This window comes from Lepidochelys kempii, chromosome 15 (assembly GCF_965140285.1).
Source record: "Lepidochelys kempii isolate rLepKem1 chromosome 15, rLepKem1.hap1, whole genome shotgun sequence".
NCBI lineage: Eukaryota > Metazoa > Chordata > Testudines > Cheloniidae > Lepidochelys > Lepidochelys kempii.
In genome coordinates, this window is record NC_136394.1 from 11,780,733 (window position 1) to 11,802,515 (window position 21,783).

Genomic DNA, 21,783 nt, shown 5'->3' on the forward strand with positions numbered 1-21,783 from the left:
AGGCAGACTGCGAAGGGCTACAAAACTGGGTGACTGGGGGCAACAACATGGCAGATGAAATTCAGTGCTGATAAATGCAAAGTAGTACACACTGGAAAACATAATCCCAACTATACATATAAAATGATGGGGTCTAAATAAGCTGTTACCCCTCAAGAAAGAGATCTTGGAGTCATTGTAGGTAGTTCTCTGAAAACATCCGCTCAGTCTGCAGCAGCAGTCAAAAATGCGAACGGAATGTTGGGCATCATTAAGAAAGGGATAGATAATAAGACCTAAAATATCATATCGCCTCTATTTAAATCCATAGTACGTCCACATCTTGAATACTGCATGCAGATGTGGTCGCCCCATCTCAAAAAAGATATATTGGAATTGGAAAAGAATTCAGGAAAGGGCAACAAAAATTATTAGGGGTATGGAACGGCTTCTGTATGAGGAGAGATTAATAGCACTGGGACTTTTCAGCTTGGAAAAGAGATGACTAAGGAGGGATATGATAGAGGTTCATAAAATCATGGCTGGTGTGGAGAAAGTAAATAAGGAAGTGTTATTCACTCCTCCTCATAACACAAGGACTAAGGGTCACCAAATGAAATTAATAGGCAGCAGGTTTAAAACAAACAAAAGGAAGTATTTTTTCACAAATGCACAGTCAACTTGTGGAACTCCTTGCCAGAGAATGTGAAGGCCAAAGAACTAGATAAGTTAATGGAGGATAGGTCCATCAATGGCTTTTAGTCAGGATGGGCAGGGTTGGTGTCCCTAGCCTCTGTTTGCCAAAAGCTGGGAATGGGCGACAGGGAATGGATCACTTGATGTTTACCTGTTCTGTTCATTCCCTCTGGGGCACCTGGCACTAGCCACTGTCGGAAGACAGGATACTAGGCTAGATGGACCTTTGATCTGACCCCGTATGGCCGTTCTTATGTTCACCTGGGAACCTTTCTTAGAGGCCACTTTGAAAATGACCAACACCTGCCCAGTAGTTACTCACAGGGCACAGCGAGGTGAGAGCTCTGCCTGCCTGCCAGGATCATTGTGTTGTGGGAGGCTGCATTAGTATAAAGCATTTTGGATACCTGGGAAGATGCTGCATCAAACCTAGTTCTAGTCTGTTCTTCACTAGACTCCTTCCAACGTGATGGTTATGCTACAACTGCACAAAGGGAGTCTGGAAATGCCACTGAGTCCTGGGTCTGTGTTGGTTGGGAGCAGAATAGCTCTAGGAAGCTGAAAGCCCCATTGTGTTAGAAAATGGTTTTAAAAACAAAAATCCATGGAAAGGATAGGAAAAAGTTGGTACCAACGTAAAATATTTGTGGCTGCAGGGACCATAGTACCTGCAGCTACTTTGGGAATGAAGCCTAGTGTAAGGGAAGGTCCCCTGCTCCTGTCCCTGGCCAGGCTTCCCTGCCTGCTCCTAGTTTTCAAGATAGAGGGGGTCATACTCCTCTGTGCTAATGTGTGGTCTGTTTCACTGGTTTTGGTGCCACTGAGATGGCTGATAATTGTCTATACTGGAGCACAACAGGACCAGGACCAGGATCATGATTCCAGCACCAAGAACTGATAGACTCTAATGCCAGAAAGTCTCCTCATGATCATCTAGTCCAGGGGTGGTCAAACCTTGGCTCGTGAGCCACAAGTGGCTCTTTTACAGTTAAAGTGTGGCTCATGGAGACCCCCCCCCTCATTCTCCACTTACCAGACTTTGGGGGGAAGCTCAGGATCTCTGCCTTGCAGCGGGGTGGTGGGGTAGAGGCTTCTGCCCAGTGGGAAGAGGAGTTTAGGGGCTGCAGCCCTGCAGGGCACACCTGCCTGGGCTTGGGGCTTCAGCAGGAGTGGGGCAGAAGCCCCGAGCCCTGGCAGGTGCCTCCCACTGGGCAGAAGCTCTGAGCCCCAGCAGATGCGCGTCAGCTCTCGAACTTCTGAAGATTGTCGTATGTGGCACAGAGGGTCAGTAAGCTTGGCCATCCCTGGTCTAGTCTGACCTCTTGCACATTGCAGGCCACAGACCTTCACCCACCTGCTCTGATAATATACCTATAACCTCTGGCTGAGTTACATAAGTCCTCAAATCGTAATTTAAAGACTTAAAGTTACAGAGAATCCACCATGGGCACTAGTTTAAACTTGCAAGTGACCTGTGTCCCATGCTACAAAGGAAGATGAAAACCCTTCAGAGTCTCTGCCAATCTGGCCTGAGGGAAGATTCCTTCCTGACCTTAAATATGGCGATCAGTTAGACTCAGAGCTTGTGGGCAAGACCCAGCAGCCAGACACCATCCTGTTATCCATAGCTACTTTCCAAGCCCATCCCTTTCTTGGAAAACCCTCCTTCCTGGGTGGCATGCTGTTGCTTCCCCCCACTCTCAGCCATCAAACGACCTGCTGTTCTTTCTGCTTGGCAGGCAGCCTACAGCCTTCACCAGACCGTGTATCGTTGTGCCATGTTGTGGAAACGAAAGGCTCTTGGCAGGAACCTAGACAAGTCTCACTGCTCTTTGCCTTCTCTGAAGAAGAGGGTGACGTTTAAGATGCCCATGCCTGATGCCAACCCTGGGGCAGGAGGAGACGCAGCAAAAGCAGTGACTCTGTGCTCTGTGCCGCAGCCCATGAAGAGCGATGATTTGCCATTCCTCCTGGCTGCTGGCGATTCAGTTCTCAGTGAGCTGTGAGTGTTTCAGCACATCGTGCATTACTCTTGCATTGCATTGCTCAGTTCATTTCTTAAATCCCACAGTGGCTGCTGTGAATTTCCACACAACTTCCCCTTCCCTCCTGATGCTGCAGCGTATGTCTGTTAATGCTGAGTTATAATAGAACTGCTGCATAATGTATACAGCTGCCCATGAATAATGGAAGGACTTGTGACTCTTCCTTGGCAGCCCATTATTAGCCCAGCCCATCTTAATGCCTTCCCAATGAAACGTCCTCACTGTATGGCAATGGATTATTGGGGTCCTGGTGGTCTCTGAGCGGGTGCTCACACAGGAATGCCTGCAAAGTGGTGCAAGGACAGAAATATTACCACCATGAAACTCATCTGACCACAGTGAGGTCCCAGAGCTGCCACTAAGCCACACAGTGCTAGGTCTTAGTTGTGCTGAAATTGGTCAGTCCTCTCCCCGACTTTATGGGAAAGGGGAACTGTGTGCTTTCTGAAAGCTGCTTCCTATAAATCTCTTGCCAACCTTGCTGGTGATCTCATGCTGAGAGTGCATTTTCGGTGGGCAGGGGGATGACTGGGGAGGGGGGATTTTGTAAAGCTGCCTCAGTCACGGGCAGGAGTCCCCGGGATCTTAGCAATTGACTTTTTTGTTGTTGTTTTCCCAGAAACATGGTCCGCCAGGCAAGATTACAGCCCCGTAGACCTGACTTCCTGCTGCAGTCTCTGGAGAGAGAGGGCTTGTTGGGGATACCTTTCAATGAGTAAGAACACTAGATCTTTAAAAGTAGGAGAGGAGAATCTAATCGGAGTGGTGATTGCAATGACCTCTTGCTGTGCTCCTGCCACTCTAACTGAATGTACCACCTTGTGAGCTGTGAAATTTATTAAGCTGTGCCAAGATCTTGCTTTGCATAGACATCTCTTCTGTGCAATATGAAGGGAAGCACAGTGACATGAAGAGCTTCAAACTGCGTATACAATGGAAAAGAATAACAGAGCAGTCAGAGCCAGTAACCTACCATGTGCTAAGAGCTTAGTTTCACCAGTACATAAATTTGAGGGAAAGACTGAACTTATGTAGTTCATCTAAAACACAGTGTGTTCCCAAAAGAGGCACAAGTTCTACTCTGCAAAGAGTCTGTGCAAAAAGGCTTTGGAGCTGTATGTGTTCGGAGCCTCAATGATTTCCAGAATTTGTGGGCTCAGCTTACAAGCAAAAGGTGTTTTTTCTAGCTGCCTGCCCTGCACCTTAACCTGGAATTTGTGTCACACTGGATACTTTCTGGCTCATGGATCCTAAACCCTGCCCTCGTTTGCTCCAAGACACCAGACAATCTAAATGGAACTGAATTTTGGCCTTGCCGTTGGAACTTAACAATTTCGTTAATGATGTGTGAGCTACAATAGAATCCTGCTCCCTCTGTCTTGGCTGAATTTGCTCTGCAGGGCTAAGAGGAGTAAGTTTTGTTAGTCAATAAACAATCCAGAGCTGACCCTGAGTCCCCACAGGGTGCAGAGCTGCTGAGCAAGGAGTTACCATTTTTGTAGTCACTCTTCGGACTGTGATTTACAGTGCTGAGGATGCTCAAGGAGCCAACTGTGATGCTATCGGTGCTAGTTCTAACTATGCAATAAAAAAGGAGGATTTGTGCCACCTTAGAGACTAACAAATTTGTTTGAGCAGACTAACACGGCTGCTACTCTAAAAGTTCTGACTATGGTATCACTTCACTCAGAAATGAATGGGTTGAAGCTGCACCTGCTGTAGAAGCATAGATTTTTCAACAGGAAAACCTTATTGAAAGTACTGAGTAGGTTCTTTTCCATGCTCTCTTTAGAAACCCCACTTTTATAACTAGTGGTACAGCTTAAGGGAGAGGGAAGATACTGCAGTTCAGAGAAGTCTCTCTCTCTCTCTCTCTCTCTCCATTCTCTGTGCTGTCTAAACCTGGATCAGATCCCCACTGCAAGGACCAAAATGATGTAAAAATATACTCCCTGAATACTACTTTTTTTTTTTTTTTTAAACCTGCTGTCAACAGGTTCAGGTTAAAATGCTCCAGGAGGGGAGATACCGCGCACCTAAGATCCCTCTAAGCTGTGCGGCTGTGCAGCTGCCAGTATTAAGCCCCACACAGGGGCTCAGGGCTGTGATGGGGAGAGATGCCTCTCCCCCAGCATGGACCTGCCGTGGTGGTGAGAGGCACCCCTCCCTGCCGGACCCAGCACGGACCAGCCCTGGACTTGCCGCGGTCAGGGGAGAGGCGCTGCTCCCTCGGCCCGGCCCAGCCCCACCGCAGCTGCCACAGCCAGGGCAAGGCGCCTCTCCCCCAGCCCTGAGCTGCTGTGGCGAGAGAGGGCTGGGGGGAGTCCTCTCTCTCCACTGCAGCCCTGGGACAGCCTGCACCCCAAACACCTCATCCCCGACCTCACCCCAGAGTCTGCATCTTTCTCTACCCCAGCCTCTGCCTGAGCCCCCTCCTGTACCCCAAATCCCTCATCCTGGCCCCAGCCAGAGCCCTCACCCCCACACACACTCACACATCTCCACGCTCTGCCTGAGACCTGATGGCCGCCCCCTGCCAATGAATTTTGTTAGGTCACATCACCTTCATATTGGTGCACATAACAAAATTCATTCCGCCCATGGATGTAAAATATTAGAGGGAACGCTGCCAGGCACCATCTCTATCTGATGCTTTTTTGATCTTTCATGATTGTGTTGGTTCTTCCAGGCTTGCTGCCTGTTAAACAACTCGACATGGGGTCCTAACCAGGTTGCTATTGCCCCTTAGCAACAGTGCTTTTTATAGCAGGAGCAGCTCAGTTTCTTAGCAACGTATACAGTGTTTTTCAGTGGCTTACCGGGCTGTCTGACTACAATGGATTAACCTTCACTAGGGTGAATGGTTATAACTACGTGTTCCCCTTCTGGCTATATTGAATTGAATATAAAGGAGAATATGGGGCTGGCTGGAAAGTAACAAACCCTTCTCTCTTTCCTTCCCTTTCTAGACTGGAGGGACGAGAGGTGCCTTTGCCGCAAACATCCATGAACAAATATTCTGCTCAGGCTCGGGCCTTACTTGCCTCAACTCAAACAGAGCAAAGCAGCTGTAATCAGCTGTTCCAGATGGATAGCACTAGTTACTCCTCATGCCCCCTTACTGTGCCTACCCCTCCAACCTGTGTACCATCTTGGACGCATGGCACATGCCATCCTGTTCAGACAAGTCCAAAACCAGTGCTGTTGCCTCCCTCGTCCTTCATGTCACGTTTGAAATGTGAATCAGAAAAGGTGAGTTTCATGCAGAAGTAACTATAATACCGGACAACTGGAGTTGGCTGATACAGCTTTACTGTCCGACTTTCTTCTAGGGGTCCCACCCCTTCTTGCCCGAGCTGGCCTGTGCCTCCCCTAGCACCTGGTCCTGCCTTTTTAATAGATCAAGTTAGCTAGGCTCCAAATGCACATCAATCCTTTCTCCTCCACTTGCCACGGTCACTACAGTGACAATCTGAAGCAACAATTTGCTTTTTGGCTAATTCATGTGTGTGGTATTGCACTAGAATTCATGTCTTTCCTGGTCCTGTCCCCTTCTCAGCAAGATGTCATTACTAGCTGCTGACATCTGAGAGTGCTGCTCTATCAAAGGGTTCAGAGTAGCTACAGCCAGATGAAATCTAGTTGAGACTGACCAAATTCAGCAGCAGCTCTTATGTCTGCAGGTTTCTTTAGCAAACAAAGGGAGGGGGAGGGGGAGGGAGGAATGGGACTCTGCAAACATTTGAACAGCATTTAGATTCCTCTGCTCTATTGCAGAGGGGAAGAGTTGTTTACCCTTCCTGAAAGGATGGGAAAAGGCACCTGTGGACACCAAGTGAATGCAGGGGTCCCCCTCAGTGGAAGGAGGGCTTAGTATGTTAGGCCACAGACAGAGAGTCCAGTTTTAAAACCCTTTGTGGCCCTGTTCACCCAAATCCTATTTGAGAGGTGAGATAGCTGTATTTATATCACCTTATTGTGCTCCTGACTTTGTAGAGTGAAGGTCAGCCCTGGAAGGGTCACCTGGAAGCTTTTCTCCAAGACCCTCAACAGGCCACTGTGGGGAAGGAGAGGGAGCAGCCAAACTCACAGGCACATCTGCTGCTGCGCGAAGATGTCACAGGAAAAGAGAGCAGGCCAAAAACTGCAGGTATGTTCTCATGTCTAAATTACAGCAGCCATCCCCTGGCCATCCCTGACCTGGCAGCACTGAAAGCCTCCCCCAATATGTGCAAGATTGGATTGGGGAAGAGGCAAAGCTACCTGCTCATTGAGCCAGTGTGTGGGAGCTGACTGGGTGTTGGAGGAAGAAATCAGCCATTTGTTTTTTTGAAAGGGAAGATACAAGTGATACGATTTTCTATGCTCCAGGGTGTTCAGAGGATTAATTGGGAGACCAGTTCTCCAGAAGTGAAGGGTGGGAGCCTCTAGGACCCAGCCTGGCCAGAGAGACCAAAAGCAGAGCCTATTTTAATGCTGGGGAGTTCATATAGCATAACCCAAATACATACTCCTCCCTGTCTCACAGAATGTAGAACTTGCTATAGAAGATGTCCCATAACACAAGAAACAATTTCACTGATACAAAGCACGGTTTTTGGGGCACTGCTCACCCTCAAAGGCATTAAGAACTCTCAGAGGGCTCCAAAAAGGGTAAGGCTAGGGAATAGAGGTCAAGTGTGCAGGTAAAGCCCCAGCTTTGGGTTTTAAGGAGAGAACCCAATGGAGGGAGAGGGATAGTCAAGGGAGCAAGTGACACATCATAGCACTCATCCCAGCAGTGCTTTGACTGAATGCCAGATGTTACGTGAACCCCAGTGAGCAGGTAGGATCTGAACACCACAGCCTGCAGTTCAAAGCGGTTGTCTGCACTACAGCCAGGGTCTACCTTTAATTAGAAGCATGAAGTGCAGATTCTAAATGTTCCATAGGATGGGGATAAGGTGCTTCCTCCTAACAGGAATAATGTAAATTGTACAGTGTGTATCTGCTGCTTGTTCTTCCTGGGCCAAAGCCTGGATAACAGGTCCAAAACCACAGATCCTTAGTGCTGCTAAGCCATACATTGAAGGACCTCGCAACTCCTCATGCATACGCAAGCTGAATTTGGAGTGAGTCAAATCAACAGTAACGCGTACAGGCTCTGTAGGATACTGCATGTTGGAAGTCTTGGCCCATTCTCCTCTTGTGGGTCATGTTCCAGTCGCAGGTGAAGAACCACTCTGCTGTTAGCCTGGAAAGAGAGGCTAGAGGTGGTGGTGTGTCAATTTTGATAGACTAAATAGAATCAAAGAGAGAATCAAAGGTGTTTACTTGACCCTGTCACTGTGCAACACTAAACAGTCAAACTAGGCTCAGCATTTTGAATACAGAGACCTCAGGCTGCCTAGTACTAGGCCAAATACACCATTCAAAATCTCTTTTATTAAAGATACAGAAAAAGTCAAAACAGTTAAAGCATTTGAAATGTATGTAATACATTAAGCCTTTTGTTTTAACAATATCCTTTGTTCTCTTTCCCTTTGGCTGTATAAGGACTCTGCCCACCCCCAGAAAATTAGTCGAGAAGGGTTTGAGCTACAGTTAGTTTTAAAGTCTGATCCTGTTTCCTTGCAAACAAGACAGACAGACACAAAAAGGCAGAGAAAAAAACAGTAGAGAGAAAATGCAGCTTCTGTCTCTAGTGCTGATTTTACTTTCAGCCCTGCTACTGGAGAAACACAGGCCCAGTACGTGGCAAACCACTCCGAGGCCTGGCAAAATTGTACCAGCATCACGCTTTGCTTTTAGCTGCCTCTCTGGTCATAGGCTCATTGTACTGTTGCAAAAGTGGCAGTCTTGGCAGGCTAAGCAAGACTCTTAGTAGACAGAGGCAAAAGGAAACAGAAGAAATAAGGTGCAGGAGGAAAATGATACATAAGAGAATAGGTGAAAGCAGGAACCAAAGTTTTACACCTCAGATGGTATTTGGGATTTAGCCAAAGCTAGTGGAGGTGGTGATGTCATCTTTGTTCATCTCAAAATCGGGATGGTGAAGGGCCAGTGGTGTCCCGAAGGACCCTGAGGTCCCAGGAGATGATGTGAGTGGAAGCCATGATATGAAGCTTGCTCCCTTTAGTTCACCCATCTCTATCCTCTCCCAAAGTCTTAAAAAAACAAAAACAAAAAAACCCCTCAAAAGTCAAGTAATGGACAAACTAGCCCATCTTCTCATTGTTCTGCTCACCAATTAGGCCTAATTTCTGACACGACAGTTTGTCTGTTTGAGTTCCAGACCCACACTTTTTTGTTTACCAGATATATCAGCACAGTCCCTGATTTATAGCAGGCCTTTTTGTTTGGACTAATTCAGTCTGTCTTAACTTTTGCTTAGTCTTATAAGCAATTTTATGTAACATGCTGAGTTAGACTTTCATTATCTTTTCCCCATCAACACTTATTGTTAGAGGTGATTGGATCATTTTATAAACTTTTAGCCACTTTTCCACAGTTAAGCTCACAAGTGAGGTAGGTCTTTCAGGACCCAGTTATTACAACAGAGGCAGCATATCACATGATAGCAATGTCGACCCACAGGCCCGGCACAGTGGTAAGTTTTTGCCTACAAGCCTGTCTGCTTCCCAGAGAGGAAGAAGCAGGAAATAGTCAGAACCTCAACAGCATCATAATGTGTGTGCTTTGTGTTTGGTTTCAGTTGAAAGTAAGAGCAGACAAGGCTATTCCACGGAGGGAACAGAGCTGCAGAAACAGCTGGAAGCAGAGCTCCAACACATCCGACAGCAAATGCAGCATTACCACGATAGCAAGCAGGAGCTCAAGTACGTAGCGAAGTCCCCTTTAGCCAGCCTTACTGAGTGTTCTTAATCCAATGTTGCATTTCTGTATGGAAGTACAGTTCTGCTCTGAAAAGTGACACCTCCTTACTCAGCAGGTCTGTCTCCTGGGCCTGTTCAGTCACATCTGCTGACTTGAGTGTGTAAGAGTTGTGGGTTTTTTGTTTACTCTTATTAGACCTGCACTGCCAATACAGCTTGGAAGGAGTTACCTTTTTGTGCATCCTTGGCAATGGTTTACTGTTACCTATGGCAACCAATGAAGGAAGTGTGGCCATACCAGTGTCACTGAGGGCATAATCTGAAATCCGTGCGGTTGAATTGGTATAACCGACTCAGAATGTAGTCTTCAGACTCTACTATGAGTCTGAATTTATGAGGAGGAAAGACCCCGGCTTGGCTCTCAGATCCCAGCCTGGTTTTGTAGAATAGGCAGTTAGAAAAATGTTGATGTGAGTAAATTAGACATAAACATATAACCTTAAGTGGGATTGTAGTCACATCTCAGAGTGGAACAGGACTTTAAGGGGGAACCCACTGCTAGGGAAAGAAGCAGCAGTGGACCAAAAGTAGGAGAGGAACACCCAACCTTTCTTGTGTTCTCCGGGGACGCATTCTCACTGTTTTCCTGCTAACATACAGAGCCCAAAGACTGGAAAATGGGTCCTTTATATGGCAGTGGTGAAGCTAGTTTTTCCTACAGTGGGTCTGATGGTGCATAATGTTTAGAATATTTTTGAAACTTATTTTAAACTGGCTCTTACCACCCAGCTTCCACCTAATATGCTGCAGCTTGGGTTTCATCGCTAAGTACCTATACCTCCTGCCAGGCATTGCACGTTTACTGCCAAAAGGCATTTACTGTAAATGCAATCTTTTATAAAATGGTCTAGAAAGAGCAGTGACACTGAACTCCTTTCCAACAATGTTTGCAACTAGTGCTGGTAGTGACTGTCCTTGGCATCTGCAACTATTGATGCAAATGAGTTAAATGTACAATGCACCTTCCGTGTCTCACCCTAGCTTGCTATGATCCTGTTCCCTCAGGTCATGCCGGCGGCAGGCGCGCATTCTGAACAAGTGGCTAGAAATGAGTACTGTGGGCACCGGGGCAGCGGAGCAAGATGTTATGCAGCAAGTTCAAGAAGAGCTGGATCAGGTATGTGGACAAATAGTGGTGTGAAGGCCAGTCCCACAAAGTTACTGAGTAAAAATTATAACACATGGTACTGCAAAGAGAAATGGAACCTGCCCTGAACAGATTTAGTCTAATTTGTATGATTGTGAAACAAAGGCTGAAGGCAAAATGGGGCAGTTGTGGGAGATTAGTAACAGCAGGGTAGGTAGAAGAGGGGAAAACTTGTTTCTTACTGGCCCCTTGGAACAAAGAGTAGAAGTGGCTGCCAAAGGGGATAATGAACAAAGTAGATTAAACTATTCACATTTTCCTCACAACCACAACACAGCTGCCAAAGGAGAAACCCAGTCCTGTAACTTGATACTTTCTTATTCAAGGGGGTAGTGTGAAAGCTGTTCAACCAAACAGCAGTCAGAACTGTTACAGACCCAACTTGCTGGAATGAATTGTTCCTGACTTCACTAACAATTTAGCCCTTTCCTCTTCCCTTCATTTTCTCTTCTAGTTGGAGGTGCAGATCAACTCTCTCACCAAAGTGCTGCTAGAAGGGAGACATTGCCTGCAGAGGTACATCACTCGTGTGAAGGACATTCGCATTGCTTTGGATATGTAACAAATCTAAAGCCCCTAAACAGTTCATGCTCAGTGGTAGAATGGGCTGGCTGTTCGTTTGATCTTTGATGTCAGAGGACATAGGCCTAAGGTACATGATCTCTAACCTTCTGAAGGGAAGTAAGCCAAACCTCACTACCATTTAAACGTATATTTCCTTTTGCTGCATGCATATGGGAGACATTGCCTCATTTATTTACCATAGTTGTGATAAGAAGCAGGAGACACTGCTGTGCAGCTCAAAGCTGCACTCATTACAGTCCTTAGCTAAGTATTCATAGAGACCATCACTGTAGTATCTATTTAAACTCCCCTGCTTATTAAGAAGCAAAACAATGCTGATAAGACTTTTATTTTAAAATGTTTGAAATTAAGAGTTAATGTTCGTAAGTCATACAGTGTGACATACAAAAACACTGTGCTAGTTGAAAAATTAAATGGATTCTCCCTGCTGGAGAAAGTTACAGCATCACCAGTATTCTCCAGAAACCCTGCTTCTACTTCCTCTGATCAGTGGGTAAGACATTCCTGCTAGCCAGCCAAGTTTCCACAGTGCTAAGACCATCACAAAAAGAGCTGACCTGGTGCAGAATGATCTGTCTGACACATTCATACTAAAGTGAACAGTAGCAACTTCTCTCATCCCCTGTTAGGCGAACTGGGTGCTCAGATACTGTGAATGCTGAGTAGTGAGGAATTTAAAGCTTAAAGTTGTTTTAGCCACAACTAAGACAAAAGGCCTCAGTGGAGGAAGAGATTAATTCTTCCTTCCTCTAACCCATTGCAACAGGCTTGTTCTGTTCACAGAGCCTTTAGTACTTGAAGGGTAATTAGTCATAGCTTCAACCCTTAGGGCTGATGATGTCTGTATGTATTTTGCATCAAGTTTTTAAAAAATTAATGCCTAGCTGGAAGAAGAATATTGTGATGCATAATACATCCTAGCGCTAAGGGGCTGAACAAAGGGGGAAGGGAGGGGCTGCTAAGAGCCATTTGAAGCAGCCCCCATTTAATATGAGGAAATGCTGACTCTTGGAGCCAAAGGATTAGTTCTCTCCTATATTGACCTAAACAGGGCCAAATAGTCAAGATCATACTATGAGCCTTTGGCAGGCTATATTACCAGACATGTCTTTCTTCCCTACTGACAAGTGTACAGGGCTTGGCCAACTGTAAACACTTGATTCTGTTTTCTCCAGCACATCCAGGGGAGGCAGACTTTCTTTTACAGGATCAAGATATACAGTGCTGAGTCTCATTTAGAAGGAATTTAAAAAAGTCTGTTCAGAAGATCCCCTTGGAACTGGAGGCAGATCTTTAAAGAAAACACCAGCTCCCCTGATGAATATCCATCCACACACAAGGCTCAAGCTGGGAGAGGGCCAGGTTTGATAAGAAGCTAGTCCATTCCTTCAAGGTCAAGGTATCCTATTCACTTACAGGCAATAGACTTCCTTGGCTCAAAATAGAATTTATTCAGTAAGAACAAGCAATACAGTGTAGTAGAAGTGAGTTGCTCTCAACCCTTTTGGCACCAGTTGCTGTTAGTCCCATTATTGGTAATGCGAAGCTTAAACTCCTATTCTGAGTGTCATGTTCCTATTTCCATTCTAACCCTTCTTGGCATGAATTTACAGAGATGAAAGTTGCTGCAGGATGAAGCTTCAGAGCAGAGCACTCAGCTCCAGTTTCTTTCTACCAGCTACAAGTGCAAAAGAAAAATGGAAGTTTGGCTGGGTTGTCTTTTTTTTGTAAGTCCACTGAAGGATAGAAAAGCAAGTTAGTGCACATGGGGAGCAACCTTGGATTGCCCCAAAGGTCCATAAGGGTTTTTAATACACAGTCAGTGCCCATGGCATTTCACTCCGTGCACTAAACTATAGGCCCTGATGTATTTCAAATTGTTTTGTACATGGAGAAATTTCCACACAAAGAACTCCGTGACAGGCCCTGAAGGTTATGACACAAGCAGCAGCACATGTACAGCAGAAGGGGAAACATACTTTAGCTGCATCCCCACTGCAACGAGAAGGGAGCAGACCCCTTAACCACCTGTTATTGTTTTATGTCAGAAGATTAATTGCTCAGTAGTTTTTGGGTGACTGAGGAGAGTAATTACCACTCAGATAAAACAAAAAATCCTTAAGGCCTAGAATGGCAAAACTATGGATTGGGAGAAGAGTATGCAACAGTCTGACTGCTGCAAGCTAAAAAAATACACTTTTTTCAAAAAGATGACAAGTTCAACCACATGGAATGTAGACACAGTGTTTTCAGGTTTAAAATACAGTGCAAAGTCCAGTTTTAAAGGGACAATAATAGGTTAAAAGGCATTTAAAAATTAGTTTCCATACCTGTTACCAGGATGTTATTAAACAGAATTTGAGTCTAGTTTACTGGTTTCAGCATTGATGCCATTAATTTACATTGTGCATTTCACCTTGGTTGGACAATGAAAGTAAGACTAGGCAATTTGACTTCCTGGCTTCCATACTTTGATGTCATGTTTGCATTAGACATCTGGGACTGCAAGTTTGAAAACCATATTTGACAGAACTGAAACCTTGGGTCTAGGTCAACCTAACAGTGTCCCTTTAAAGGTAGCTAATCTCTCTGCCTTCACCCCTCCCCAGTGTCACTCCAGAATGCAGGCAGGCCCAATAGGAACCTACAGACTCTGTATGAATGTAACTAGTTTGCAACACATTGAAAGGGAGAGTGTGAAAGACTGTAGGCATAGGATGGGATAGAAACCACCCTGGTCAACATTCTTAAAGGCATCTGTACCTGATATGTAAATGGATCATCTGATTATTTTACTGCTCTCAGCATAGGTATGTGATATTGGGCAAATACTCCTATCCCAGTTTTACACAGCAGTGTTGTCTAATATTTTCCTCACCCAGGTCCTGCTGAGTGATATTTTCCATTAGTGAAGCATTTTTCTTGGAAGTTTGAGTTCCTTTGTATATAAAATCCTTTTGTAGTTTCTAAAGGGACCCCAGGGCCTCTCCAAAGCGGATTTTCTGTCCAGGTTTGAGGTGGAAGTTGAAGTCCTTGGGTGCCTCGAAGATTAGAACGATGGTCGAGCCCAGGTTAAACTCCCCTAAATGTTCTCCTTTCCTCATGGGGATGCCCTCTTTGTTATTGTTGGTTATAAAGCTGAAGTCATTGTAAGAGCCTTTGGAGTAACAGGGGCTGTTAGTATGCAAATCCTGCAGATAGACAAGAGAGAAAGGAATGTGATTTGTGGATTTTAGTATGCTCTATCCATTTACTAGGATTGACAACTCCCTATGCCTGGCCTACAGTTTCAAATAGTAACATGCAACAGTGCTAAATACAAGGTGGAAGAAGAAAAGATCTGGACAGCAGACACCCCCTTCACATCCTGGTCCTGGACTACATTAAGCTAATGAACAGTTGTGCCAATTGAGTAATACTCGGTAGAAAACTTTTGGGTTTTAACTTTAGCTTGATATTAGTTATGAGGAAATCAAATAATTAACCACCCTTGTTTCCTCACATGAGTTATACAGTACCACTGACTCACTAACAAAGTGAGACTTCAAAGGCAGAATTTGTACTCACCCGGTCGAAGTAGATGCGGATGGAGCCAACATTTGTGGCTCCTACTGCTGTTAGGGAAAAAAAGCCATGTTTCCAATCACCAGTAAGTACAACCCGCTCATTATGGCAGAAGAGTTCCTTGATCCAGCGGGCAACACCAGGATTCACAGACATCAGGGAGCCTGTAGTAAACAGGAAGAGCAAGATGAAATATTCTTTGTTCTTGCGGCAGTATTTTGATAGATTTAAGGCACAATAATTTAGAGACCAACAAAGAAAGGCCAGATTAAAGCTCATTTCTAAGAAGTGAGACAAATACTAAGTATTATCAAGAATATGAAGGATCAGAAGATGCACAGAGGTTCTATTGCACTGTGCACAGCAAATAAAGCCTTCAGCTGGGCAGTAGCAAAAACAGAACGGTTACTAAGGGTATGTCTACACTGCAGCTGGGAGTATGCTTTCTAGCCCACACTTCCAGCTGCACTGTAGATACGCTAGGTGGGGAGCAGATAACACTTGAGTGTTCTTTAGCTCATAGGTTTCAGAGTAGCAGCCGTGTTAGTCTGTCTCTGCAAAAAGAACAGGAGTACTTGTGGCACCTTAGATACTACCAAATTTATCAGAGCATAAGCTTTCATGGGCTACAGCCCACTTCATCGGATGCACAGAATGGAACTTATAGTAAGAAGATATAGATATACATACAGAGAAGGTGGAAGTTGCCATACAAACTGTAAGAGGCTAATTAATTAAGATGAGCTATTATCAGCAGGAGAAATATGTGGACTCTCTCCTCAGGCCCTACCCAAGATCCATAAACCTGGAAATCCTGGACGCCCCATCGTCTCAGGCATTGGCACCCTAACAGCAGGATTGTCTGCTTATGTGGACTCTCTCCTCAGGCCCTACGCTACCAGCACTCCCAGCTATCTTCGAGACACCAGTGACTTCCTGAAGAAACTACAATCCATCTGTGATCTTCCTGAAAAACACCATCCTGGACACTATGGATGCAGAAGCCCTCGACACCAACATTCCACACAAAGATGGACTACAAGCCATCAGGAACAGTATCCCCGATACCGTCACAGCAAACCTGGTGGCTGACCTTTGTGACTTTGTCCTCATCCATAACTATTTCACATTTGGGGACAATGTATACCTTCAAGTCAGTGGCACTGCTATGGGTACCCGCATGGCCCCACAGTATGCCAACATTTTTATGGCTGACTTAGAACGCTTCCTTAGCTCTCATCCCGTAACGCCCCTACTCTATTTGCGCTACACTGATGACATCATCATCTGGACCCATGGAAAAGAAACCTTTGAGGAATTCCACCATGATTTCAACAATTTCCCTCCCACCATCAACCTCAGCCTAGACCAATCCACAGCAGCTGTCAATTTCCTGGACACTGCTGTGCTAATAAGCGATGGTCACATCCACCACCCTATACCGGAAACCTACTAACTGCTATACTTACCTACATGCCTCCAGTTTCCATCAAGGACACACTCATTGTCTATAGCCAAGCTCTAAGATACAACTGCATTTGCTCCAATCCCTCAGACAGAGACAAACACCTACAAGATCTCTATCAAGCATTCTTAAAACTACAGTACCCACCTGCTGAAGTGAAAAAACAGATTGACAGAGCCAGAAGAGTACCCAGAAGTCACCTACTACAGGACAGGCCCAACAAAGAAAATAACTCTACTAGCTGTCACCTTCAGCCCCCAACTAAAACCTCTCCAGCGCATCATCAAAGATCTACAACCTATCTTGAAAAATGATCCCTCACTCTCACAGATCTTGGGTGACAGACCAGTCCTTGCTTACAGACAGCCCCCCCCCAACCTGAAGCAAATACTCTCCAGCAACCACACACCAAAAACACTAACCCAGGAATGAATCCTTGCAACAAAGCCCGATGCCAACTCTGTCCACATATTTATTCAAGTGACACCATCATAGGACCTAATCACATTAGCCATGCCATCAGGGGCTTGTTCACCTGCACATCTACCAATGTGATACGTGCCAGCAATGCCCCTCTGCCTTGTACATTGGCCAAACCGGACAGTCTCTATGCAAAAGAATAAATGGACACAAATCTGACATCAGGAATCATAACATTCAAAATCCGGTAGGAGAACACTTGAACCTCTCTAGCCGCTCAGTAAAAGATTTAAGGGTGGCAATTTTGCAACAGAAAAGCTTCAAAAACAGACTCCAACAAGAAACTGCTGAGCTTGAATTAATATGCAAACTAGATACCATTAACTTGGGTTTGAATAGAGACTGGGAGTGGCTGGGTCATTTACACATTGAATCTATTTCCCTACGTTAAGTATCCTCACCCCTTCTTGTCAACTATCTGCATGGGCCATCTTGATTAACACTACAAAAGTTTTTTTTCTCCTGCTGATAATAGCTCATCTTAATTAGCCTCTTACAGTTTGTATGGCAACTTCCACCTTCTGTGTGTGTGTATGGATGTATGTATCTATCTATCTATCTTCTTACTATATGTTCCATTCTATGCATCTGATGAAGTGGGCTGTAGCCCACGAAAGCTTATGCTCTAATAAATTTGTTAGTCTCTAAGGTGCCACAAGTACTCCTGTTCTTTAGCTCCTATCACTATCATCCAGCATGTCCGAGGTCCTGCTACATCCATCCCCTAGAAACAACAGGAGTTGAATGAAGGGAAAATATTTATGCCAGAAACTAAGGCATATTAACACCCCTCCACACATGATATATCAACCTTATTAATTTTTGCCCTGGGCTCAGACCACAGTATTTCACCCTAATGCCATCTCTCAGAGTTCACAGCGTCACTGTTACATGCCCTGAAAACATTGCTATCACCAAACAGGCAAGGAGGAGGAACCCAACTACCTAATGAACTCAAACCAGAACAAGCCTGTTTCTGAGCCTGGATTACCAAGTGCTCCACAGGAGCTGACTAAGATCTGACTACACAACGGCTCTACCTCTAAAGTCTAAGGACGCAGGCAAAAGTCTTTATATCTAAGGGATGAGCTCATTGGGCTGCCTCGCCAAAGCTTTAGGGGAAAAAAAACCCCACCCCAGCCAACCCCACCAGTCTCTCAAATGCCCTTTGCAACGTGTGAAGAAGTGGTTGTGTAGCACTACAGATCTGAGTCACCATAGCTGGCCAGATGTGAACATGAAGGATTAATAAATAGATCTAGGATCCCGAAAGAAAATGAATCACAATAGGAACCTTAAAGGTTTCCACCCTGTCACACAATACAGGGGAGCACACAGTGCATTAGAATGTTTCATTCTGTACTCCTATGCACATTGCTCTATTTCGATGGCTCTCCTGGCAGCATTTCCCTAAGAAACCCCTGGCTTAAAGGGTTTACTCAGCCACAAACCTTAGCTTCACGCTGAAGCTTGGCAGATCAACTTTCTTGCCAGGTCTTGTCTCTCTCACACATAGCATCTGAAACCGAAACCAAGTCCAACTCCTCTCTTTGTTCCTAGGTAATTAAAAAAATGAATTTCCATCTGCTGGACTAAGGAGCATGACTGACTGTGAAGGAGAGGGCAAAACTCCATAACCCCAATTCAAATCAAGTGATTGTGCTTAGTGTCGTCTTCTGAATCTCTGATGTGCAGGGTTATCCACAACAATCAGATGCCCCTCTAGGACATCCTCTCTTTTACCAGCAACAGGGCAGTTTACTGTGGTGGGTGAGGAATGCCCTTGTTCCCTCTCAAGATGCTGACTGGCATTCTTCAAGCTCTTAACAGCCATTTCAGTAAAGTCTACTGGAAACAGATCTGGGTCTCCGTACACCTCTTTGTTTAGTTGAGAGAATTAGGTCTGTTGAGAAACCAAGTTATCCATCTTCAACATTACCAATTTAACTCAAATATCAGACTATTAAGCCCTGAAATTCATTAGCACAGTATTCAGGATTTTGGGGAAGCATGATCCTCAATGTGTTTTTTATGACAAATAGCTGCCCTCTGATTCTCTAGCACATCACAATTCAAGTGCTCTGACTGAGGCATCTCTCAGTAATCCCCCTGCTTTTACACCTGCTCTGTTTCCCCTTCATGGAAGTAGAATCTACCTGGGAAGTGGCGTCTGTGCGACACTCTCCAGTCAGTGGGCGAGTGGAAGCAGTGATAGTCCCCAGGCGCCAGGTAGATGACACAGTGATAGAGCTCGTTCCCCTCCTTTGTGACTAGCTGGTTCTGGAATGAGTTGCAGGATGAGGCTGCAGTGGAACAGCAGAAGACAAAAGGGGTTAAAAAGAACAACCGAAATAATCTGTGAGAGAATGTATTGTGAGACAAGTCTCCAATGGGAAATGTGCTACTATGATACTCAGAAAACCAGTGTTAACAGCAGATCACTAAATACCGCCCACAAAGTGACCCTGGGGGCATTCACTGGCAAGAGAGCTTAATAGATGAATCAGGAACAGAATTCCAAACATGTAATAGCCCTCAGTGAACACATTTGTTGGGACCATGCAGAACCCTTTCAGGGTAGAATCATAGAATATCAGGGTTGGAAGGGACCCCAGAAGGTCATCTAGTCCAACCCCCTGCTCAAAGCAGGACCAATTCCCAGTTAAATCATCCCAGCCAGGGCTTTGTCAAGCCTGACCTTAAAAACCTCTAAGGAAGGAGATTCCACCACCTCCCTAGGTAACCCATTCCAGTGTTTCACCACCCTCTTAGTGAAAAAGTTTTTCCTAATATCCAATCTAAACCTCCCCCACTGCAACTTGAGACCATTACTCCTCGTTCTGTCATTTGCTACCATTGAGAACAGTCTAGAGCCATCCTCTTTGGAACCCCCTTTCAGGTAGTTGAAAGCAGCTATCAAATCCCCCCTCATTCTTCTCTTCTGCAGGCTAAACAAGCCCAGCTCCCTCAGCCTCTCCTCATAACTCATGTGTTCCAGTCCCCTAATCATTTTTGTTGCCCTTCGCTGGACTCTCTCCAATTTATCCACATCCTTCTTGAAGTGTGGGGCCCAAAACTGGACACAGTACTCCACATCAGGCCTCACCAATGTCGAATAGAGGGGAACGATCACGTCCCTCGATCTGCTCGCTATGCCCCTACTTATACATCCCAAAATGCCATTGGCCTTCTTGGCAACAAGGGCACACTGCTGACTCATATCCAGCTTCTCGTCCACTGTCACCCCAGGTCCTTTTCCGCAGAACTGCTGCCTAGCCATTCGGTCCCTAGTCTGTAGCTGTGCATTGGGTTCTTCCGTCCTAAGTGCAGGACCCTGTGCAGTACCCATGTGCAGGGTACATGGTAAGGAGAGGAGTCAGCCTTAAAATTAATTCCTTGAATGTCTTCAGTGTTGAGCATGCTCTCAGGCCACACCTTCTGCAACTATAAACTAAACATTTTCTTACTTGTGTTATTAACAACCCTTTGATTACTAAAACAGGAAGAATTACAGAAATCCAATTTACTTCTCACTACTGATGCTGTTCACTTTTCCACTTCCTTCAGCTTGGACAGTGAAATCAGACTTGTCAGTGTTTGGGTTGGGTAAATGCTGCAGGAGAAGGCTTCTGGCAAATTTTGTAAATTTGATTTTACAAAAATCTACATTTTACGCCACGCTGAATTGACAGGGTTCCTTAACTCCTAAGATTTCATGTAAACTGGAGGCTGATACTTGGATCATAGAGGGGGATACAGAGCATGCAGTGGGAGGGATTTGCCTTGTCAATTTTTCCTTTGCTTGCTCCCTATTACTTTAGGGACAATTCAAGCTGACCGTATGTCCCTCTTCAAAGGCCCATTGTGGCTACAGGAAGCTTTGAAAGAAGAGTACCCAGAAGGTAGTTCTTCAAGGCCAAGAATCAGCATTTTAAAAAGCTCGTGTCCCTTTAACACACAGCTAGGTTTTAAACATCTTTGAAGTCCAAGCCCAGAAGAATCCAACGAACTTTAAAGAGCCCCAGCTTCCCCAGACAAACAGCAGGGGCTTGAGACGGAGTCTCATAGAACACAAATAATTTGTCTTAAAAGACACCTCAGAACTATTGGGGTGTAATGTCCCAGCTTACAAAATGCTTTTAGTTGCATTTGCATACACATCACAAAAACAATTCTGGAGCTTTCAAAAAGGGCTTCTTTCTGTCACATATTGTCTATACACAGGTTTAACACAAGATCCTGACACCCAAACCAAGGGCTTTGAAGACAGCTCTATTTCCACAGAACAGGCACAGCAAAGACAGTGACAGCACAAACTTCCTCACAGTGCCCCAGCCCTGACCTAAAAGGCAGACCTCTAGGCATGAGAGCAGAGATCAGTCTCCATACAGGGGATGCTGCTGCATAAATTGGGTCTAATAGACTAGTTCATGGATCTCAAACTAGAATTACCAGGAGGTCCGCATGAAGACTAATACATTGGTCCGAGGACTGCATCACTGACGTTACCCCATCCCCCTGCTGTCCCTGGCCCCATCCCCACTCCACCCCTTCCATAAGGCCCCACCCCACCTCTTCTCATCTTCCCCAGCCTCATTCCAACCCCTTCCCCAAAGTCCCCACCCCAACTCTGCCCCCTCCTTGCCCCTATTCCAACCCCTTCCCCAAATCCCCGCCCCACCTCCTCTCCTCTCCCTCCTGGAAACCACTAAGTGCCACCAAACAGCTGTTTGGCAGCAGGAAGCGCCTGGAGGTAGGTAGAGGAACGGGGACGAGGCACACTGGAGGGGGGAGCTTGACAGACACAGGAAATAACTGGGGCGGGGGGGACCCCCTGGACTAGTTCCTACAGCTTCCATCTTTGCTAGCCAAACATCTGGACATGTTTCAGCCTCCCAGCAGGAGCAAGCCTCATTATGGTCACAAACCTTGAAGTTACCCAGAATC

At 45.5% G+C, this 21,783-nt stretch overlaps 2 protein-coding genes across 8 annotated transcripts in view; one reads left to right on the forward strand and one right to left on the reverse strand.

The window, feature by feature from the left end:
* SFI1 (SFI1 centrin binding protein) overlaps positions 1–13,139 on the forward strand; it is a 50,941-nt gene extending 37,802 nt beyond the window's left edge. The window contains 7 exon segments of the mRNA XM_073313094.1: positions 2,415–2,677; positions 3,340–3,435; positions 5,690–5,972; positions 6,717–6,870; positions 9,415–9,538; positions 10,601–10,712; positions 11,197–13,139. Of these exon segments, the coding sequence (XP_073169195.1) occupies positions 2,415–2,677; positions 3,340–3,435; positions 5,690–5,972; positions 6,717–6,870; positions 9,415–9,538; positions 10,601–10,712; positions 11,197–11,304 (1,140 nt within the window). The 3' untranslated portion in view covers positions 11,305–13,139.
* Positions 11,640–21,783, reverse strand: part of PISD (phosphatidylserine decarboxylase) — a 44,106-nt gene continuing 33,962 nt past the window's right edge. For all 7 annotated transcript variants that reach the window (XM_073313096.1, XM_073313095.1, XM_073313097.2 and 4 more), the window contains 3 exons: positions 18,993–19,139; positions 14,895–15,055; positions 11,640–14,518 (listed from right to left, as the gene is read on the reverse strand). In XM_073313096.1, coding sequence (XP_073169197.1) covers positions 14,294–14,518; positions 14,895–15,055; positions 18,993–19,139 — 533 coding nt within the window. In that variant the 3' untranslated portion in view covers positions 11,640–14,293. The remainder of the gene's footprint in view (positions 14,519–14,894; positions 15,056–18,992; positions 19,140–21,783) is intronic.